This window comes from Ascaphus truei, chromosome 2 (genome assembly GCF_040206685.1).
Source record: "Ascaphus truei isolate aAscTru1 chromosome 2, aAscTru1.hap1, whole genome shotgun sequence".
Taxonomy (NCBI): Eukaryota; Metazoa; Chordata; class Amphibia; order Anura; family Ascaphidae; genus Ascaphus; species Ascaphus truei.
The window spans coordinates 208,645,547-208,668,546 of record NC_134484.1 but is presented as its reverse complement, the minus strand read 5'-3'; the positions used below and the strand labels follow the sequence as shown (position 1 = coordinate 208,668,546).

Below are 23,000 nucleotides of genomic sequence, written 5' to 3'. Positions count from 1 at the left end.
TCTTTGTGCTTTAGCGAGCAAAACAGTTACATTTTGCCCTGACTCCACACATTTGTATCATAAGAAGAAATGTTATATAGACCAATGTATTTGTTTTTCTGTGTTGTTATAGTGATGGGCTAAATGTAAACTCTACTTATTGTTACATTTGCTTGCAATACTGTTGTTGCAGCGAGTTGAGTATTGAGAACTGGATCATGCCTGTGGTGTATGCTGGACATTTCTCTCGAGTATTTTGGATACATCCAGTCTGGGCCCAGCAGATAAAGGAAGGCAAGCATTGCTTTTTAGTAGGCAAAGACAAATCTACAACCACCATAAGGTAAGCAATGTTCAGCTGTTATATATCTTTTTCAACAAGAAATGCAGGTAAAACACATCATTCATGTGCAGTAACTACGTTTGCATTCTCTACAACAGAATAACTTCCATTTGTTCAGTAGACGCAATAGAAGCACCTGTGTTATGCTCTATGGCTTGCTAAGTCTCTTTCCTATGTTAGTGAGAATTTCTTATTGGCATTAGAGGCTGATTATAAAGGTTGCTGCACCGTGGCAACTCTGTTGCGGAGTTTAAAAATGGCAAATACTGCATGTAGTCTCATTATAGAATCTGATAATACATTGTTCTTCCATTTCACAATGACATTCAAATGTGCCTCAACTATATTCTTACCCTTGTTTAGCCTTTGCTCACAAGAATAACCTCTAGTTAGGTAGTTATTTGTGTTGGTAGACAACCACAGTTGAAATACATTTGTTGATGAGGGATAAGTGCATGGATATTACAAGCTTGGTGTTCATCAGATGTATTGACCCGTTCAACCACATGAGGGAAGCACCTGTAAACGTTGTATGCATTTGAGCATTCATAATATATACAGTATAGTGTGTTGCCAAGCATATTTCATTAAAAAAGCAAATCTGGTGCTAATACAAAAAGGTAACTCTTTCACAAATGAAAATAAGTGTCACGGCTACTCCTGTTTCTCAAAACACGATTGTTGTTTTCTCATATGTCGTGGTTCAGATGGAAGCTTTGATCCCATACTAATGATGAAATGCATAGACTAAAATTAAAAAGACTGATGGTACCTTTTAAACTTATTAAAATAAGTGTATTGTATTTATTTAAAGTGATGATGAAATGTTTTTTTAAGATGCTAATCTCATTTCTTTCTGAGACCTTTGTAAACCGCACATCTCTTAAATGTTTTATGTGCATTACAAGAAATTGTGGATGGCACATTCTAAAGATTAAGATATTTAACATAATTTCTTTGTTCATCTCCCCCCCCCCCCCTATGCCAAATGAATGGGTATTAAGCCTCACTCGGTTGGGGGTAGGACAAGAACCGGGTCAATCATCCCTCACAAGGCTCTTTCAGTCAAGAGGAGACAGGTTGTCTCGTCACAAGCTTTGTTGTTTTTGGACAGGCCGCAGAGCACCCAGGCACTGGACCATTTTTGTCCTACTCCCAACTGATCTGGCTTAATCCCCATTCCCCAGAGAAAGTATGTGCCTGTCTGTCTGTGTGTGTCTGTTACTGTGTGTCTCTCTGTGTTTGTGTCTCTATTAAATATATAGAAACGTAATGCTGTTGGTCTGAGTTTTGAGCTTGTTAAGATTGTGTATGTCTTATTCTAAATTGTTAGGAGTGTAGCCCCTCTTAGTTTAAGCTCACCCCTCCCATCCCTATTTTATCAGCGGGTCCAGGTATACAGAGGTAATTGTAGTCATTGAGAGATTGTGTCCCCAGGAGAAAGGTGGAGATGACCTTTGCTGTAGCATTAAGCTTGGGAAGAATATCCTTTTATTTTTTATTATATTTTTTGCACTTATTTGGATTTTTTTTTCTCTCACTATTTCTTATGGCACTTCTGTTTTTTTTATTATTATTATTATTTTTCTTTAACTGCTCTGTAGTTCACACATAGCAGATATAGTGGCCATAGATTTGAAGCCCCTTGGTCAACACATGCTTCTCACACACACCATATGATTGACCCATTGTTTTATCTCAAATTTTCTCTATGCAATGGAGGAAATACAAAATGCACAGTATGCAATTGGTAGTATAAGAACCTGCTGACAAAGTCTACCTTGATATGGTTATTAGCTTAAAATGTTTTGGCCACAAGATTGAACTAAATGACTCATACTTATGGAAAGAGAAACATATTGTGTGTGTATGTATATATGTATTCTCCAATAAACTGTCTAGATGAGTGGGAAGGGGGGGGGGTTACCTGGGTTCCTAGGGACCCATGGGTTCCCTGGTCATCTCTAAAGGGTTCCCTGCAATTTTCTGGTCATTTGAAAATTGTATCAAATACAGAAGAATTTACAATGCATCTGATTAGAGTTGCTATTAGAGATGGTTGGGGGCTCCTCAGAACTTCACTTGGGGTTTCTTAACCAAAAAGAGGTTGGAAACCACTGGTCTAGAACTTGCACTGGCATATTTTACTGCCCTCAATGAGTTGTGTAACAATTGCTACATGTGAGTTCATTGTAGTGATTGTGATCTCCATAAGATGAAGCCAAACTGAGAACCAGTGACCTTGCATAGAGTGATTCGATATGTTTTTACTGTCGTTACATTCAGGGTCACAAGCACAGACGACTACTTTCTAAGTGACGGTCTCTATGTCCCTGAAGAGCAGCTTGAAAATCCCAAGTCTCTCCACCTGGAAGTTATTCAGCTGAATCCTGTGAGAGAACCAGCCTGGACAGACACTGATCTAGGCGAATCTGCTACTAAAAAACTAAAGCTTGCGCAAAGTGAAGAAGCAGCAGCAGGTCCTACCTCTACATTTCAATGTGCTTCTTCCAAGGGAATTGCCTATCCCATTTGCGAGGGTGTAGAGGGAGGCTTAAGGAAAGGAATTTCTTCCAAAGACAGCATGGAAACGTGCACCGATGCAAGCACTTTATCTTCACAAAATACAAAGCTAGCCAAATACATTCTTCAAGTCCTAGTGGAAGGGGATGCTTATGTTCTGGATATAGATCTAGATTTCTTTTCAGTCAAGAATCCTTTTAAAGAAATGTATTCCCAGGTATGTACCGTAATATAGAAAAACAAGCCTGTATACAGAGCTATGAATCCAATCAAGATCATAAGTCAAATGTTGAAAAAGAGACTGCTGAGTCTCCTCCAGAGCTCAAACCACCATTACCAAACCTATATTCATATATAATCAGTGAAACTTCAATGATAAAATGAATGTCCAATTAGTCACAGTGATGTGGATCTGCCAAATGATAGATCCATGTATCTTGATGGTTATCACAGGTGGCACTGTGTCCCTAAATCTCAAGTGAACGGCAGTAAGGAGTAATTCTCACATATAGATAGCACAATGGCATTGGTATTGATAAGAATGTTTGTAGTACTCATAGTCTGTGACTATTCAGGACTCCTCTAGCGTGCATCTCCACTGGTGATGAATAGAAAAAACAGTTCCTCTTGCTCCACGTGGATGTGGGAACCGGAAGAGCACAGCAAACAAAAGCGGGGACCAACTGTTTTTTCTACAAGATCATGTCAGTTTACAGCATGAGTTTTCTGCCTGTGTTCTGTAAAAAAAACTGGGTGGTAGAAGAGGTTACCAGGAGTTCAATGGAAACAAATGGTAAAGGTTAATATTTAACTTTGAGAAACAGAGAAAAGATTCCCTATAGATGCACTCACTAATAAGGATAATGCAAAATAATAACATTTTATTGATGATAGAAAACATAAACTGATAAAACCTCAAATATAGCGCCAGACTTAGACAGCCAGAGGATATAATATCCAATGATGGGGAAATATTGGAGCAAGTACTATTCCTCTTAAATAACCCTGTACCCAAAATAGTACTATGGTGAAATTCTGCTCGTGTCATGCGTGAGTTAGAGTATCTCCTGCACTGTTGGACTATATTGATTTTTCTAGCTCAGATCTTTTGGTCATTTAGTGTATTTACCATATATACACCTGTGTCTAACTCACGCATGACACAAGCAGAATTCCACCATAGTACTATTTTGGGTACAGGGTTATTTAGGAGGAATAGCACTTGCTCCAATATTTCCCTATCATTGGATATTATATCCTCTGGCTGTCTAAGGCTGAGTCCATAGAGACTGCAGCCATGTGGAGGCGCGGAGGCTGACTTTCCCTGCCCTTAGTGCGCGCGCGCCGTCGGGGGTGTATCTGGGGGCGGGCCCGTGACATCACGGAGCTGGTTCGCCCTCATTGGGCGAACCGCTCACGTGACCGGCCCTCCGCTCTCCTCAACACCAAAATTTATATTGATCTGTCTCCTCCGCACGCCTCCTCCGAATGCCATCTGCCTGACCTTGTCCAAAGCCAAAGTCTGGGGCTATATTTAAGGTTTTATCAGTTTGTTTTCTATCATCAATAAAATTTTATTATTTTGCATTGTCCTTATTAGTGAGTGCATCTATAGGGAATCTTTTCTCTGTTTCTCATATGTCCACTATCTAGCCCTGATAGCACCACTTTGAGTTTCTATCCTTTTATGTAAGTTGCTGAGCAGGGCCACTCCCATCTCTCTCCCCGCCTCTCTCCCCACTAGCTAATATTTAACTTTAACACACCAGATTTCCTTTTTGTTCTTTTCTTTTAATATTCTTATTATTATTATTTAAGGACTCAAAGAAATGTTTCTGTACATATAGTGTCCAACCATACTATTAAAGCTTGATCAATATAGCCGACTAAATTGGGAAAGGTGCTTGCCAGCATGAAAATGAAGCGTTTCCCCCCCAAATAGGGAAGACGCCAAAATGCAATGGCCATCATTCTCCAGAGGCCGTATTGTTCTTGGTCTTCACAGCATTCTGGATGAAGACAGAGGATACCAAGAATCCCCGTAAAACAAAAGCGGTCTCTTCATACCCAAAGAAACAGAAATAAGAATGAATCCGTTAAAAAGCAAACAAACGTCTGTCACATTGTGCAGGGGAAGAAATTAAAATGGCAATGGGCCAGATATATAGCAAGAAGAAATGACAATCATTGAACAAATATGGTACTTTGTCCAATGATGGTTCATCATTGAAATGTAGAAAGGTGCCGTCTTGCACTCCAGGGGTACATAATGAATAGCTTTACTAACTGTATGTGGATCGGGGGGGAGAGGCGGTACATGGTCCGTCGGAAGAGATGTGTGTCCTGGAAATTGTAGTACTGCAGCTGCACTCCGTATAAGGACCTAAGCAAGATCCCGCCACTGTATGCAGCTTTACTGGGACAAGGTATGGGGTAATAGAGGTAGGAAAAGTCTTCATACCCAGAGAAACAGAAATAGCAATGAAAAGTTAAAAAGCAAAAAAATGTCTGTCGCATTGTGCAGGGGTAGAAATTAAAATGGCAATGGGCCCAATATATAGCAAGAAGAAATGAAAATCATTCAACAAAAATGGTACTTTGTCCAATGATGATCCATAATTACACTGGTTCCAAGGGATCAAAAGACCAAGATGACCAAAAGTAAGATGGGAATTTGAAATCAGAAAAATTGTTGGAGCAACCTGGAGAACAGACATTTGCAATGACAGTACCTGGAAGATCATTGGGGAGGCCTTAATCCAGCAGTGGATCATCAAGGACTAAGCAAGATTGTATACAGTAGGACCCCGCTCATACGGCGGGTTCTGTTCCAAGGTGCCGCCGAAAAGCGGAAGATAGCATTTGCTAAGTCCACCGGTGATTTCCCGTGTCTCCTACCCCTTCTGCGCATGCGCAGACTCGGCAGTCCTCCTGCGCATGTGCAAATTTGGCTGTTCCCCCTTCTGCACATGCGCGGACATGGCGGCCCTCTTCTCAGTACCGCCGTTTTGGCGGATCGCTGAGAAGCGGGGCCCTACTGTATATATCATCATCCCCTCTCCTCTCCCTTCATCATCCATCCACCAATGGATGCACAAGTATAGATTCATAATCAGAGCAAATTGAACTAATCACTCTGTGGTAACTTTGAAAAGATAAAGATTTATATGATGTATTAAATAAATCACTTTATCTTTTCCAAGTTACCTGAAAGTGCCTTGTTCAATTTGATATATCTAACATATACACCCTACTACAGCTATTTATATTTCACGTACCTCGAATAGCTTAGCAAGGATTTCCTTGGAATCCCTAGCACATTTTAAGCATGTATTTTGTAAGAGAGAAATTATCCTGTATTATCACTGTTACTTATTGCTTTTCAATCTGACAAAGACTTTATTTCTCAAAGAAATGTGGTTCGTCATTAGTGTTTGTGGGACACATATGGAATCGACATAACAATGCATTTATAAAAATGAGAAATATTATAGCTCTGCTGGCATGATCAAATGGTGAACATTTCACAAGGACTATCTGCCATAGTCCTTAATTTTTAACATCCTTTTTCAGTATTTCAGATTCCAGACTTGTTTTATTAATCTCTTTAGTAGTTGAGGTGTCTTGATTAAATTAGTCCGTTCTTTATCACTGTTACATTTTATTGGTTTTACTTTTACGTGAATTTTTTTTCAGGATGAATACAAAATATTAACGGAACTGTACAGCTTCAAGAGGCCAAGTCCTGACTCATTAGAGGTATAGCGTCGTGTTTTTGTACCACAGTTGCACACACTACACACGATTGCTGTGCAAATAAGCAAAGCGCTAAGTAGAGCAGATGCTTCTGCCCTTTATACCCTGAGTTAGCATTACACCCTGCTGAACTGAACAGGCTGCCAGATATTTCTACCAGCATTCTTGTATTTTTTATTCACTTTTCATTTTGGGAAGTATTTTTAGACAACATCTCATTGATTTAGATAACAAATGCATTACCTCCGCGTTAGTTAAGATAATTAAATGTTTAAGGCCCGTTCTATAGTGGGCGCGCGTGCTGTGCCGTGCGCAGCAGTTAAAGTTGGTTGTGGTTAGCCAGCCATGGTATGCTCGGGCTGCGCGTGCACGGCAGTGAGCATGGAGCCGGGCGATAGCGGGGAAGACTGTGAAAAGTAAGTTTTCGCACCGCTCTGAGGCTGCAATGTGTATGTATGTATGTGTATATGTGTGTGTATATATATATATATATATATATATATATATATATATATATATATATATATATATATATATATATATATTATATATATATATATTATCAAAGTTGCACAATTTTAATAAATAATGTATTCTCACAACGTGTCCTACCTAGTGCTTAACTACTGTAGAGCCTTACCTATTTAACCCCTTCCCTGCTGAAAAGCTACCAATGCCAGAGACGCCTTGCATTGCATGCAGACAGCATTGTATCACTAAAACCCATACTTTCTGCCAGGGAATGAAACATTTTAAGGGAGGCATACCTTTGAAGTGGGTAAACCCATGCATTGGCTCCTTGCATGCTACATTGCCTTTTCAGGCCCCAAAATTTGATTGGATAGATAATGAGTGTATCTAGAGAGGTACACAAAATAGAATCCCTTTGTAGGCGCACCGCAGACCGTTATAGAATAAATGTGGTCAGGGGAAAAAAATGTGTTTAACAAAATAATAAATATTTTAATCAAATTTGTGATTGTGTAATAAAAATAGCAAATATTAAAAAACTAGTATTTACCACTTCAGGACATACCTTGATATACATCTGATATATGCTTAACATCTAAGGCATCACAGTGAATTAACATTAGCTACATCTGCTGATGGGCCCAGAGTAGTTCCTCTGGACCTACCGTTGTGACATAACTAGTGTCTTTTAATATAGTAAATACTAGATTTTTAATATTAGCTATTTTTATTACACAATCACAAATTTGATTAGAATATTTATTATTTTGTTAAACACATTTTTTTCCCCTGACCACATTTATTCTATAACGGTCTGCGGTGCGCCTACAAAGGGATTCTATTTTGTGTACCTCTCTAGATACACTCATTATCTGTCCATATATCCACTCCCTAGGCAGCACGCCCTAACCAACAAGGGGTTTTCGAGCGAGGTTTCTATCTATAGTTATCCCAAAATTTGATTGTAAGATGTAAAGTGCAGTGCAGGGACTGGTGCCTGAATGATACTGTGAACAGTGCTGTGTACACTGCAGAGCTATAGAAGAAACGGGGGCTGCACCAATTTTACAAGGGAAATGATTGGCATCAAAACACTCTGTGCTTCTATATGCTAAATACTGTCTCTGGCCCCGACACGGGGGGGTTCCCTGATTTCAGCTCTTATGGCTGCTGAGTGTCCAGTATTTCACATACATCCTCCAGACGTGTCCCCCTCACTCTGCACTTCCTTTTCAGTTTAGCTGTAGTATGAGCTGTGTTTTGCACCATGATCTTGCTTCTAGGGGTTCAGTTAAGCAATAAAGTGCTACTCATATACTTGATAAGCAGCTTGGAGCCTCCAATCTGAATCTATATACACAGGGCTGCTGGAACTAGTTTTGTGATTGGGTGTGCTGTGCACCCTGGCTTTTACAGACATGCATACCCCAATCTGAAAAAACATGGGGGGCACTCTGCTCTGCGATGACAGAAATAGTGAACTATTGCTTTTGTATTGATTTTTTTTTTTTACACACACACACACACACACACACACAGTGAAGCTTCCAAACCTGTCGCTCACAGCAGCATGAACCGTGCACACGAAAAGTGTGCGTCACGTGCACGAGCGTTCGCACGCCAACTATAGAACAAGCCTAAGGCAGACAACCACTCAAATTAGAAAATGACCCGTTTAAAATGATGCATCAAAATATATCCAACAAAAAAATGTTTGCAATAGGCCTTTGGGTTACTTACTGGTTAACTTTTAAAGTTGCAGTCACATTTAGCAACCTATTTAATATCCCCTTTACCAATTTAAGCATTTCCCTCCTCCCCCCCCCCCCCCATAAAAGACCATATCCACTTATCAGAACACTTGGCCCGTAGATTCCTATTCAATATACTGTGCAAAATAACAAAGGCCTAAATCTTCCCGAGCAACAGGAAAATTGCTTCATAGCAGGGGCAATAGCTGAAGGGTGCATTTAATAACTTCACAGCCATCCATACAAATGGACATAGTTATAAATTGCTTGTTATGGGATTTTCACATCTTGAAAATATCATTGACTGTTTTGTGAGGGAAAATGCACTTGTATAATACTATAATTTGCAAAATGCTACCGTTGAATCACTGACAATAGAGTGGAACCTGAAAACCATTTGCTGCTCTAAATGTTCACAGGAGGCACTTGTGGATTGCGTAGAGAATCGCGTCCGTCAGCTTGAAGACTTGGAAGCCGCTTTTGCTGATCTCTGTGAGGATGATGGCGAGGAGACATTACAAAGATGGGCTTCTAATCCTGGGTATGGATGTTAGGAAGCATCAATCAGTCTACAACTTAAAGATCTATCTCACCACTAGTAGGCCAGAATTGACCAAACGTTTGTAAGGAAACCGGTTTAAAACTGGCTTGTGGAAGTAGGTGACGGTGCACAACCGACAAAGGAACTCACCAAGGGTAGGCAATTAGAACTGTAAAAAATATTTTTATTGGCACATAAGTCGGATAAAAACACTCTAACGCGTTTCGCCCAGGATGGCGCTTTGTCAAAGAGATAGAGGACTCTTGTCGTCCATTCCCTGTTATGTAGCACTTCCGCGTCCGCAATCAGCATCCCCTAAACCAATCTCCATGCCGCAGCACAGGTGATACATAATGAATACAAAATCCCTAATTGCGGGTGTTTGAGTGCGGACACTGAGTCTGCACAAAAAGGCTGCAATTTAGAATGTCAACATACTGTACACATTGTAACCAAAGTACAAATAACAAAGGATGGCTAGATAATGCATTAAAATCTGGGAGAAAAGCTTAGTTCATGTAAAGAAAAGCATGAATGCAATCTCTCAAGTTAAAAATCCTTATGTACACACATGATTAATATTATTGATTTCATCACTATTATACATATATTGTTTATAAAGTGTACTTATCATAAATAGTCATGTGGATACTATTTTAACAAATCTCTCCATTGATTTAGATCAGTGTGTGTGTGTGTGTGTGTGTGTGTGTGTGTGTGTGTGTGTGTGTGTGTGTGTGTGTGTGTGTGTGTGTGTGTGTGTGTGTGTGTGTAAACACACACACACACACACACGTTATGGTGGGTAAAAAAAGTGACAAAAACCCTCCACAGTATAAAGCATATAGCAAATGGAAATATTACTGTATGCTCATTTGCATGCTGTCTGTGGGTGGGTTTACTGGCTGTGCTCAAAGCTGTGAAATGCAGCAAGCTTAAGCTTACAGGGGACCATGTTAAATAGTTTTGAAGTAAAAGGTGGCACTGAGTCCTCATTTGCATGTCATTTCCCAGAATCCCTTGCTGCAGTAGAAGTGCTGCGTGATAATGGTGAAAAGCAGGTAAGACGTTCAAATGAGCATACAGTAATATTTCCATTTGATATATTATAAATGTATAATAAAATATATATATTATTATTATTATTAATGTATAATCCTATGTATAGGACAATATATTTCCAACGATAATGGATCCTATAAATATCCATCAACCTATATATCTCACCTAATGGCATTAACACAGACTGGGAGTTGCACCATTTCCTTTAATGTGTTCCTTCATGTGTTCTTTTCCCTTTTTATTATTAATATTATTTTCTATTCCTTCCCCTTTCTCCATTGTCCTCCCTCTTTCCCCTTTTCGTTTTTCCTCTTACTTTTTGGTTCACTGTGTCAATCCTATTAGTAGTTACATAATTATGAATTATTTAGTATTTACATTATTGAAGTATAATCATTATACTTTGAAATTCTTCTCATAGTAACTCTTGTATCATTCATTTGCAGTTGCTTCGTTGAGTCCGCAGTAATTTAAGATCCCATACATTTCAAATGTAAACAAGAATAAGCCTTTAGAAGTTCCAAGTTCAACAATGTATTATTCCATGGTTGTTAAAATTAGTGTGTGTGCGTGTGCGTGCGTGTGCGTGTGCGTGTGTGTGCGTGCGTGTGCGTGTGCGTGTGTGTGTGTGTGGACTTACAATGTATGCAGTTTCTATAATGATGAACTCTTGCATCAATACGACAATGTATGTTGGTGTATATCCCTTGTATACTTTTTGTGTGCTATTAACTATTAGTGTTGACTGGTTCAAAACTATAAATTAATATATATGGGTTGATATTTATAGGGTCCATTATCGTTGGAAATATATTGTCCAAACTTTGGAGAATTTGTACATGGGATTATACATTTATGTTCATTCATAATAATAGAATACACATTATGTAATGAACATCATGATTAGTCTCACATCTATACTTTGAACAACATCCATGAATTTTGAGAACATATTATGAATAAGATCTTATATTATTAATAACATCAATATTCACCGAGTTTGATGCTTCACATCTTTCCCATTGAACTGCCTTTATTCATTCAAATATTTAACACAAGTTAATATAAGATTTTTTGTATGTGGTTTTCATGCAGTGTTTTGGTTTGGTATACACCAAACACAATTTTTGATTAAAATTGGCTTGGAAAGGTAAAAAGCAGAGCCATTTTGTGCTATATATCTTTTTTTTTTTTTAATCCAATCTTTGCATATCTGCATGTGGGGAGACACCATACGCCCATTCCTTATGGTAAGAAGCAGGATAATGCAGTAACTTTAACCCGTGACCACACCTCTCCTCGTATTTATCAGGGGAGTAAGTCTAGAGTGGGGGAGAGAAGTCAGGGAGCGCAATTCACCAGTGGAAATATAAAAAACAAAACACACAATAATAGTGCAACCCTGTGAGGAAAGCACATCTACACGACCTATAACTGCCTGAATTACTGGTAATAATCAGCAGATGACCAAATAATATTGAGAACACTCACATTGACATACAGTGGTTGAAGGAAAAGGACACTCAATCACTGCAGTTACAGAAATGATGTAAAATGCCAATCAGGAAATGGGGGTAAACAAATCACTGTTGGATAATGATACATACACCCTCAGCAGTTAATGCAAATAAAAACCACAATAACAGAAACCACTCAGAATAAGAATGTGGGCAAAACAATAATATATTAAGATGTACAGAATCCGCAGCAGCGGAAACTCACAAGAGAGCCCTGTATTAGGGCATAAGGCAGGCAGGCAGCGTTCTGGCAGAGGGTATGTATCCAAACGTGACGCTACAGGACCGTAGGGTACGCTTCGCTCGGCGGTTCCTCCGGTCAGCGCGTGCACAGTACTTCCGGGTACCATCCCCTCCATCTGGGAGCTCCACGTGACGGCTCCTGACCTCAGATGCTGCGGCAGCCAATAGAGCAGGGTGATCTTCTCTCAACGCGTGGCAACCTCAGGGATCGGTACTGGGACCCCTGCTTTTTAACTTGTTTATTAATGACCTTGAGGTTGGGATCGAGAGCAAAGTCTCCATCTTTGCTGATGATACTAAATTGTGTAAGGTAATAGAATCAGAGCAGGATGTAATTTCTCTTCAGAAGGACTTGGAGAGACTGGAAACGTGGGCAGGTAAATGGCAGATGAGGTTTAATACAGATAAATGTAAGGTTATGCATTTGGGATACAAGAATAAAAAGGAGACTTACAAATTAAATGGAGATATATTGGGGGAATCCTTGATGGAGAAGGATTTAGGAGTGCTCGTAGACAGCAGGTTTAGCAATAGTGCCCAATGTCATGCAGTAGCTGCAAAGGCAAACAAGATCTTATCTTGCATCAAACGGGCAATGGATGGAAGGGAAGTAAACATAATTATGCCCCTTTACAAAGCATTAGTAAGACCACACCTTGAATATGGAGTACAATTTTGGGCACCAATCCTAAGAATCATTATGGAACTAGAGAGAGTGCAGAGAAGAGCCACCAAATTAATAAAGGGGGTGGGCATTCTAACTTATGAGGAGAGGCTAGCTAAATTAGATTTATTTACATTAGAAAAGAGGCGTCTAAGAGGGGATATGATAACTATATACAAATATATTCAGGGACAATACAAGGAGCTTTCAAAAGAACTATTCATCCCACGGGCAGTACAAAGGACTCGGGGCCATCCCTTAAGGTTGGAGGAAAGGAAATTTCACCAGCAACTAAGGAAAGGGTTCTTTACAGTAAGGGCAGTTAAAATGTGGAATTCATTACCCATGGAGACTGTGATGGCAGATACAATAGATTTGTTCAAAAAAAAGGTTGGACATCTTTTTAGATGGGAAAGGTATACAGGGATATACCAAATAAGTATACATGGGAAGGATGTTGATCCAGGGATTAATCCGATTGCCAATTCTTGGAGTCAGGAAGGAATTAATTTTTCCCCTTAATGGGATTTTTTGTTTGCCTTCCTCTGGATCAATAAGTATAGATATAGGATAAAGTATCTGTTGTCTAAATTTAGCATAGGTTGAACTTGATGGACGGAAGTCTATTTTCAACCTCATCTACTATGTAACTATGTAACTTCCGTGTTTCACACACAGCTTCGTCGGGAGAGTAAGTCTAGAGCATGTTGGCCTACTTACCCGAAATTAAATAGAAAAAGTACCAGCCATTCTATTTTTATCGACCTTGCGACCTCCGAGAAATCTGATGAACTTGTGTTGACACAAGTTACTGTGCCAGAGTAGAAAGACATATTTTATGGTTACCTGTTCTATGACCAACCATTTTGTTCATATTTATTTTATAAAATGTTATCAAGTATTTTTTTTCGCAATGTAATGCAGCTGATTGAAAACACACATTTATAGTGTTAAGCTTGTGTCCAGTGGTAAACATACAGAGCAGGTAGTAGAAATATGATGCATAGCTAATCTCCAGTATAAATATGTGCCTATACATAATTATATCATATCAATATTCTCCTTATAAATTATAATTCATATCATCTGATTTAAATGAGATTATATTACTCATTGTATCTTGAACATGATATATGGTGGAAATAGGCCTTCCATTGATATGTTTTTATTTGTTGCATGGACGTGGGAAGTTATTCCTGGACATTGTTTGTTTGCTTTGCAGAATGAGTTCTCTTGTCCAGCTTGTGCATAGCTTGAAAACCCGGATGGAAGCACCAGACTATGAAATGGTATTTTCTCCTTTTTAAATCCATTTTCTTGATTTATTGTTTTTGTACTGTACAACGATCTTTTTTTAATTTTTTTTTTGCATTTGAAGAGGGTGAACTGGGTCTGAATTCCTGTTTCATTTTATATCCTGTACGTCGGGCACCAACATTGCATTGTGTAACGCTTGCGCTCACCACGAACAAGGCGGGACCCCGTTACTGAGGTGGGAAAGTACAGGACTGCGCAGTGGAGAGTGGAGAGACCTGGAGAGTGGATAGTCAGCATAGCCAGGTCTGGGTTGGAGAAATCGGGTTAGTTCAGATACTTGCCGGAGTCCGGAGGCGGAGCCAGTGGGATGATCGGTGTCCGTGAAGCCGTGGTCAGGGGGTTGGAGAGGTGCGGGTAGTCTGGGGCAAGCCGAGGTCGTTTACCAGAGAGGGTCCAATAGTCAAGCCGGGGGCTTTATCCAGAGAGGGTCGTATAGTCTAGCCGGGTCGACGCACGAGAAAGAAACAGAGCGAAACACAGCGGCAAGGCACAGCAAACGCAGGAACACAAGGCTACACAGGTTATGCTCAGCAAGACAGAAGTGAAAGTCTTTTAAAGTAAACAGGAACCAATGGGGCAGGGGGCGTAGCGGAGGCACGGCCTCTGTGGAGGCAGGGATAGGTTGTAGGAGACGTGGCCAATTAGGAGTACTTGCCACGCAGCTGGGGAGCGGTGCACGACGTTGCGCGTGACAGACGAGCGACCGGAGGCAGAGCCAAACTCTGTGGCACCGTGTGAAAAGCTGCGGTTGCGCGCACATTCTGTAATCAGAGCGGGGAGGCGCGCTGCAGCAGGTAAGGAGGGAACACGCCGCAGAGGATGTGTTCCCAGATTCCTTACACTTTGTAAGCTCTACGAAACACGACCTAATTGTGCCGGCATAATTCTATGTACCACGCTGCATATACGATCAGTGCTATATAAGAGAATACTATTATTTGTTTCCAGATACACCACATAAACTGCTCTCTCCCCCAATAGATCCACATAGTGGCGAGAGCAGTGAGGGGGCTTCCGTTGCCTTAGACACACAGCTGAGTAGTCTTTTAATCCATATTTTTGATAGTCGCCTTTACAATGCGCACCTTTTTTACTTCATACACCTAACCTACACAATACTCAAAGTCTTTGTATGGATAAAGAACAAGGCTATATGATGGTTTTTTGGAATCCTTGGTATACCAGTGTTGTCTTTGTTAACTATTATGTTAGATTGGATTTAATTTTAGTGCGGTATCCCAGTTACATAATTCCTCAAGTTGAAATTCATAATTACTTCCAGAGGGGGGAAAAAATATGTATGTGTCTTTTCTGATATTGGCTTGACAATGTATGCAGTACTGTACGTAAAATATTGCAGGCACAATGAGTCCCTTCCCTGCAGACATGGCCATCTAATTTTTGCTACCATAGTCACAGGGAGATAGACATATCTGGTTGGTTATTCAATAAAACATACTCTTAGTTTGACAACAGTACACTAAATACACAGATTTATTCCACATATTGCACCCTTTTATTCTTTATCGGCTATTCCGTAACATTAATAGGTTTGTTTTTTTTTTTGCAGATCCACCAAGCTGGTCTTACATGTGATTATGCTGAACTTCCACATCACGTCAGCTCAGAGATGGAGATAGAGGGTCTTTTACAGTCCATGAAACAACTGTTGAAGGACCTGCCAAAGCCGACTCTTGTCACCCTTGCTAGGTAACGCTCTGAAGCTGTCATGTTAAATGCAGGGTGGAATATGGAACCATTGCTGCTTGGGAAATATATTCATTCGCATTTACAGTTGCAAGTGTAGATTACAACCTTCATTTTGTAATAAGTCTGCGATGACATAAACAGTGGCAATAAGTCCCTGTAAAAATGTAACCATTACATGGCTGGGATCCTCTCTTGGAAAGTAGCTTGCCGCAAAAAGGCTACATAGCTTTTGACTACTCCTGTTTTGTCGGTGTAAGTACAGATGTAAACAAAGAGTGGTGACATACACCGCTCAACAGTAAATATATAAATGTGTTGGTGAATCTGCCCATATAGGCCTAAAATACAGGCTAATAGGATGCTACCTACGCAAAGATTAGTTAAAATAGAAACTTGGTAAGGATAATCTATGCTGAAGGTCACAGTCCAAAAAAGGATTGCGTTAGTTGTGGGCTGGGCTTTGGGAATTTAACTTTTAATTGGTAATAAAATAACATCACATAGATCTATATATCAAAAATTAGTTATATAACACAGGGTGCAACAAATAGGTCAAAAAGGGAAACTGAAGAATTGATAACTAGCAAAGAACGATACCTAGTATGGCTAAAGATTCTCAAAGTGGCAATTATTAAAGCTGTGTTGATCAACAGAAGTCTACTGAATGCAGTCTAATATATTCCTGATCGTACTGGTTAAATAAGGTATTCTGCTGTAACCCATATAGTGAAGCAAGTATGCTATAAGTGCAGGGAAACAGTACCAATCTAGACTAGGTATAATGCTGTAATTCATAAGTGTTATAAATAAGGTAGTGTCATCTGGGGTAGTTTACCTAAAATGGAGCTACAGTTGGTGAAGAGCAAAGTATGCAGTCCGGTATATGGAACAATCAAAATGGCTGCTAGACACTGCGTTAAGGGCAAATGACAGTATGAAGGATCGGTATAGTCCTGGCCACTTGCCTATTAGTAGTGGAACCTAATCAATAAGAATCACTGCTGAGGTAGGGACATAGGAACAGGATACTGCAGTGAGCTATAACTAAACTTTCCGTTGCCATGCCGGTAATACCAACTCCTGCTGCTGCTATTTTATGCTAGCAACCACTTCCTGGTATGACGTTCTACACGTTTCGCTCGTTACTGTAGCTTCTTCAGGGGCATGACAGAGCTAGTTAACAAGCGCATACCCTGTTCCTATCTCCGTACCTCAGCAGTGGTTCTTCTTGATTAGGCTCCACTATTAGGCAAGTGGCCAGGACTATAACGATCCTTCATAGCTGCATTAAGATATTATTTTGGGCATTATCGCCATACTTACAGAATTGCGTACAGAGATATTAATTTAATGTGCATTTGTTAATTTTGCATTGAACATCCCTAGCAATTCAACTAAGCAATAACTCCTAGAAATCTGTGTATATAAGTGCTAGTGATGCAGTTGGAAAAGGATGGGAGATATACTTTCCTACACTGCAATAGTATGGTTGGACATTATTTAACCTCTTTGATGCCTGAGGTTACAAATGCATTGCAAATGTATTTAGGTTTATTTCACGGGAGACCAGGTCTCTTAACACATTTATACCGGGATCATATGATTGAGCAAAGCAAGGTGGTAAAATAAATTGCAATTTATTTCATGAAAAGATATACACACAATGTTCCACAATTACAGTCTAAATACACTTACTGGGACAGGGGCAAACGAAATAATTTGTTTCCAGAATGAAATCTTGAAAAGTAAAGTCTGTAGGAGTAATTTCCCAGGAGCAGGAATTACTCACGAAAGCCTTGGTCCGTTCTCAAATCTGCCGCTGCTGTAATGACACTTGGAATATTGGTATCTTACAAAGCTTGATGAATCTGATTACAGATGGGCTGCAGGAATTCTTATAGGGTTCAGACCCTATACCTAATAAGTGCAGCCAATCTCTCTGTGGGAATAACTTTTCCCACCTATACCGGAGTTGCCAATACTTCAGACACCTGGCAGAGGGGGCTTCTCATTCTGCTAAGGGCATGTGCGAACCTATCACCTTTGCTTCTTCGCATATGAGACCCAACCCCTCTACCTGGCGACAGTGAGTCTGGGCTGGGCAGCCATTTGCCAAATTGCCCGGACTTTACACTGGGATGGGGGTACTTGAGGGATCCCTCTCAACCTTACACCTTAGGAGCTTTGAGGCTTTCAACTCCGGACCTCAATAGACATTGCAGCAGCAAGCCAGCGGGGGGTGCCTTAGAAGTCCGGATCTGCAGATTTCTCAGCTCATCTACAGTGATTCACTACACGCATTTCTAAGTGGAGTGATATAATCAATTGAGTGTTTCACTGTCTCCGGTGTTCTGATTGAAAGCCCAAATATGCCTATCATGTTTAATACACCAATATAGGGGAACTTTCATTAATCAATTTTTATGAAACGTTATAAAAATTGAGTTATGTTCGTTTTATATGTTTCTCCCTGAACTATGCGCACAGGAAGTTTCAGAGCTTCCTAACAGAAGTTAGCAAAAAGCCGCTTTTATTCATTAAGCGCTGGACTTAGAAACATTTTCTCACTTTATCTTACAAGAAAAACATTCTACACTATCACTTAGAAAATAATTCCCTCTCGCCACCTTATACCTGGTGGGAGATACCCCGAACCCCTGCACCGGGTTCTGGGAGTTTGGGCATATACCAGGGGACCCTGGAATGTGATTTCCCCCTACCCGGGCTTACTGTTCTTGTCTGTGCTGAAGCAGGAAGATCTGGCGGTGAGCCGCTAACTGCTTCCTAGGGAGGATTTTGTCCGGTGGTCTGTGTCTTCATGTCTCCAGGAATCTGGTAGGATTCCTGGGTACATGTTTCGAGGTAACCAGCAAGTCTGGCCGCCTTCTACCCAGACACAACCTGTCAACATTTTACCGTAAAATCATCCCTGAAACTCATGCCCTGCGAATCTCCGTGGTTGATGCTCCTGGAACAGTAAAACACACACATACTTTATTAAAATACAGTGCACATGCCATAACTGGGTTGCAAAGCTGACATTTCAAACTCCCCAATATGGCCCAGGGGCACCCAGCCAGGCATAATACCTTTATTTATTGGCCTGGGTACCCCTTCACCGTCACAGGTTAAGCTACATAAAAAACCTAAAAGGCATAACTTCCATATGTGCAAATATCAAAGGTGTTATTTAGCAAAATCCCATGGGCTGCAAATCTGATGCAAAAGTCCTTCGCTAGATTTGTCAGAGAAAAAAGAACATTTGTTTCAGAAGAGAAAAACATTTTGATAAATTTGGTGCAGGTTTTTTTTTTTGCAACCGGGACACTTTGATAAATGCCTATTTAAAACCTAAACAATCCAAATAAACAAAAATATGTGCACAACAATCAAACTAAACTAAAATGTATGGTAAAGGACACAACCACCCCTAATCCAAAAAAATAATTCTAAATTCATCTCCATAGTAAGCAATTATATAAATGTGCACGGGGTTGCTTCACAAAAGACACAGGAATAATATAGAAATAGCAACAACAAAAAAACTCCAATCACAAGGTCAAGAAATAAATCTTTAAAAATGTGGCACAAGACAGGTAAGTCCAGATGGATAATGCAAAAAAATGCATTTATTACATATCACAGAGACATCAAGAAAAAAAATTAAAACACAAGTAAAAAAAATCTGGTGCGGGGTTAGTGTGCAGAACTATTACAAAAACATCTAATACGGACCAGTTATGAAATGTGTGTATCAGTCCCTACTCTATCACACACAGTGATGCTGAGACGGGAAGAGCAGACTTCATTCAGTGATTTCTTTATTTCAGCCGATGTTTCAGCTTGCACAGGGTACTTTATCAAGGTGGTGGCCACCAATATTTCTCTTACCTTGGTTGGCATAAATCATATTTGAATTATGCCACCTCGGTATCACTATTTTAGATTCAAATTTATGGAGGTCCAACTGATCTAATGTAATAATAATAGCCTGTTCTTGTATAGCGCTGCTAGTTGCACATACAAAGACATTTTGCAGGCACAGGTCCCTGCCTCGTGGAGCTTACAATCTATGTTTTTGGTGCCTGAGGCACAGGGAGATAAAGTGACTTGCCCAAGGTCACAAGGAGCCGACACCGGGAATTGAACCAGGTTTCCTTCTCTGAGCCGCTCCTTCTCATACTCAATGTACTACCATTAGACCTGGAGTGGCTGTTCTCTTAAGCTCTCTTTTATCAGTGGAGATATTTAATTTCCCAATATGAGGTTAGCACACAGTCTTATTGAATGGGTAAATGCAATATGCTTTTTCCTTCTGACAGCTGTAATCACAGGTCTCTTCAATCTGGAACTCTTCAGTGGTTACAGAGATGTGCAATGCCAAGTCAACGTAAGCATAATAATGATGTGCTCAAAAATAATTAGATAAAAAGACAAATGAGTTCAGAGAAGCATAGTAACAACAAAAAAAAAAAAAAAGTAATACACTTGCCAACATTTGTTTTAAGAAGCTGTTCCAAAAAATATGATCCTTCTAGATGAGAGAAAAAAAGTAGACAAGAAGGTCTGTGTTGATCACAACTTCAATACTCTGGCAATATATATCTTGGCATGATCCTTTAATGTTCAACTCTGATTAACCAAACAGTCCTCAAAAGAGAGTTGGCAGTGGTCAAAACATTCGTTTTTGAAGAATCCTTTCTTTTTTTATAACAGTCAAAGCTTTCACTTAACAAATAGTAAGATGTAGAGTTTTTATCTCGGAAAAATAACCAAGTTGGTATTATTATTATTCACCTAAAATGAAAATAATGTTTACTTTATTATGATGCAAAAAAAAAAGTTTGTGGATCTTTGGCAAAAATCCTTACAAATGCAATGGGGTTTTCTGGATTTTTTTTTTCCACACAAACGTGACGTTTAACGGAAAAAGAAAAAAAAATATGGCAAAACAGCTGCATGCAAATGTTGCAAGTGTTCTTTTTTTTCCTTGAATAAAAAATCATTTAAAAAAGGATTCCTTGCCCTAAAATTTAGTTAATTGTGTTGCATGACATTTTTGCATATAACCTTTTCTTTCAGTTCGGTTTACACTGAATATTATGCATCTGGCATTTTTCTTGCAACGTCATATGGCTGGTCTACTGTAATGTTTTAAGAGTGGAAATTGCATCCAACCTTTGTTAATGCCTCAATGTAATGGGGGAGAGAGAGGACAGGTGGGTGGAAGCCATTATTAAGGGGACAAAATCCCATATATTTAGCATATTGTGTTACAGGTTTCAGATTATAGGGACGTTACACATGCTTATCTTATAAAAGAACATAACACTTTTTTTTTTAAATTATTTTCATCTTTCCCTCTAGATCCAGTCTAGATGACTATTGCCCTTCTGAACAAGTTAATTTTATTCAAGAAAAGGTTTTGGGTGTGCTTCGCTCCCTGTTTGGTACACTGGATGTTCATTTAGAATTTTCCACTGGCTCATCTTCTGTCTGACTTGGATTTGCATACTAAGCTGTGCTCCATAGGACACCTTTCAGCACAGGTTACTAAATACAGTGTATAGCCCTTTACAGCCCATTCAAGTGAATGGTGCTGAAAAGTCTCTTCTGATGCAGATCATGTTGTGTGGAGTAACTCTGCTTAATAAATGTGGCCCATTCACTTGAATGAGGCTGTAAGGTGTCTTCCAGCACTGAAGTTATCTTGTGGAGTACTAAATATAGCCCAATGTGTCTTCAGTAGGAATAATACTGTAGCTGCTATATTTTAATTGTGAATTTTAAAGGATACAGTATTTTAAAATCAATAAACATATTTAGCAATAATCTGTTTTCGTATGTATGTATGTATGTATGTATGTATGTATGTATAACAAAACTGGAAATTATTAAGTTGACAAAGTCATTGTACACCAGCCTTAATCAGGAATAGATCAGAAAGTCTGAGATCTCAAGATCTTTTGGTATACAACCATTGAGTACTCTGTATAACTATACACTTTTTTTTTTAAATTCAAAGACGTTTTTACCACAACACGAAGAGCAGTAGTAGTTCCCTAGTGCCCCAAAGTCATACCATGTTTTTAGAGATAATTGGTTACTTTGGATGAACATGTGAATGCACATACAGTAACTTGGACTTGTTGGGATGGTCACCTGTTATTGTAAAAAAGTAATCTGGCTGGGTGATCAAGAGCAGAGATTTGGTACACTGTGGATTCGTTGTGGGTAAAGATTAAACCGAGACATGTTGGGGTAGGTGATATCTGGCACCTAAATATAGTTGTTAGAGTACAGAGGTAGCAAAGCTAATTGCTTCCAGCACCAGGCTAAGATGCAGTCACCTGACTGCCATGGCACCAAACGATTAACGAGGGGTCTTGTTAGGGTAACATGTCTCTGGGAAAGAAAAAAAGAAAAAAGCGCAAGGCCCATAGGGTAATATTGTCAGATTTATGGTAAATTAAAACGGTTATAAAAACTCACAGAATAAAAAATGGTATAAGCATCTCGGTGTAAATAACAACCGCAGGAACAGGGGTGTGTGGACGTTTTCCGCTTCTTGCGATGCGTTGATGCACAGCCCTCCTCGTTGTCCCGATCTGTAGCCGTTCAGTGCCAGCCACAGCAGCAACCTTTGCAACGTGCCCCTGAGGAAGAGGACAAGCGTCCTTGAAACGCGTAGGGCGGACATTGCAAAGGTTGCTGCTGTGGCTGGCACTCGGCACTAAGAGAACACAGTGAGCAGGGATCTTGGAGTTCCGTCTTCGGAGAAGAAGCAGGTGACCGCCCATAATCCAACCCCCCGATCGACGTCACGCGCCGACGTCGCGAGTCAGCTGACGCGGAAGCTGAACGGCTACAGATCGGGACAACGAGGAGGGCTGTGCATCAACGCATCGCAAGAAGCGGAAAACGTCCACACACCCCTGTTCCTGCGGTTGTTATTTACACCGAGATGCTTATACCATTTTTTATTCTGTGAGTTTTTATAACCGTTTTAATTTACCATAAATCTGACAATATTACCCTATGGGCCTGTATTTGGGACCACAAAAAGCAAACTTCATGGACACTAAGTATCATAAATTATTTTAATTGATTGTAATAATTGTTT

The 23,000-nt window shown here is 39.8% G+C and overlaps 1 protein-coding gene across 2 annotated transcripts in view; it reads left to right on the top strand.

Annotated features, from left to right (window-relative positions):
* C2H5orf22 (chromosome 2 C5orf22 homolog) overlaps positions 1-21,750 on the top strand; it is a 45,118-nt gene extending 23,368 nt beyond the window's left edge. Inside the window, exons 3-10 of one of the 2 annotated variants that reach the window (XM_075585903.1) lie at positions 173-322; positions 2,609-3,062; positions 6,542-6,604; positions 9,243-9,364; positions 14,073-14,139; positions 15,738-15,877; positions 20,200-20,267; positions 21,245-21,750. In XM_075585903.1, the coding sequence (XP_075442018.1) occupies positions 173-322; positions 2,609-3,062; positions 6,542-6,604; positions 9,243-9,364; positions 14,073-14,139; positions 15,738-15,877; positions 20,200-20,267; positions 21,245-21,255 (1,075 nt within the window). In that variant the 3' untranslated portion in view covers positions 21,256-21,750. The remainder of the gene's footprint in view (positions 1-172; positions 323-2,608; positions 3,063-6,541; positions 6,605-9,242; positions 9,365-14,072; positions 14,140-15,737; positions 15,878-20,199; positions 20,268-21,244) is intronic. The other variant, XM_075585902.1, reaches the window with a different exon arrangement.
* The last annotated feature ends 1,250 nt before the right edge of the window (positions 21,751-23,000 follow it).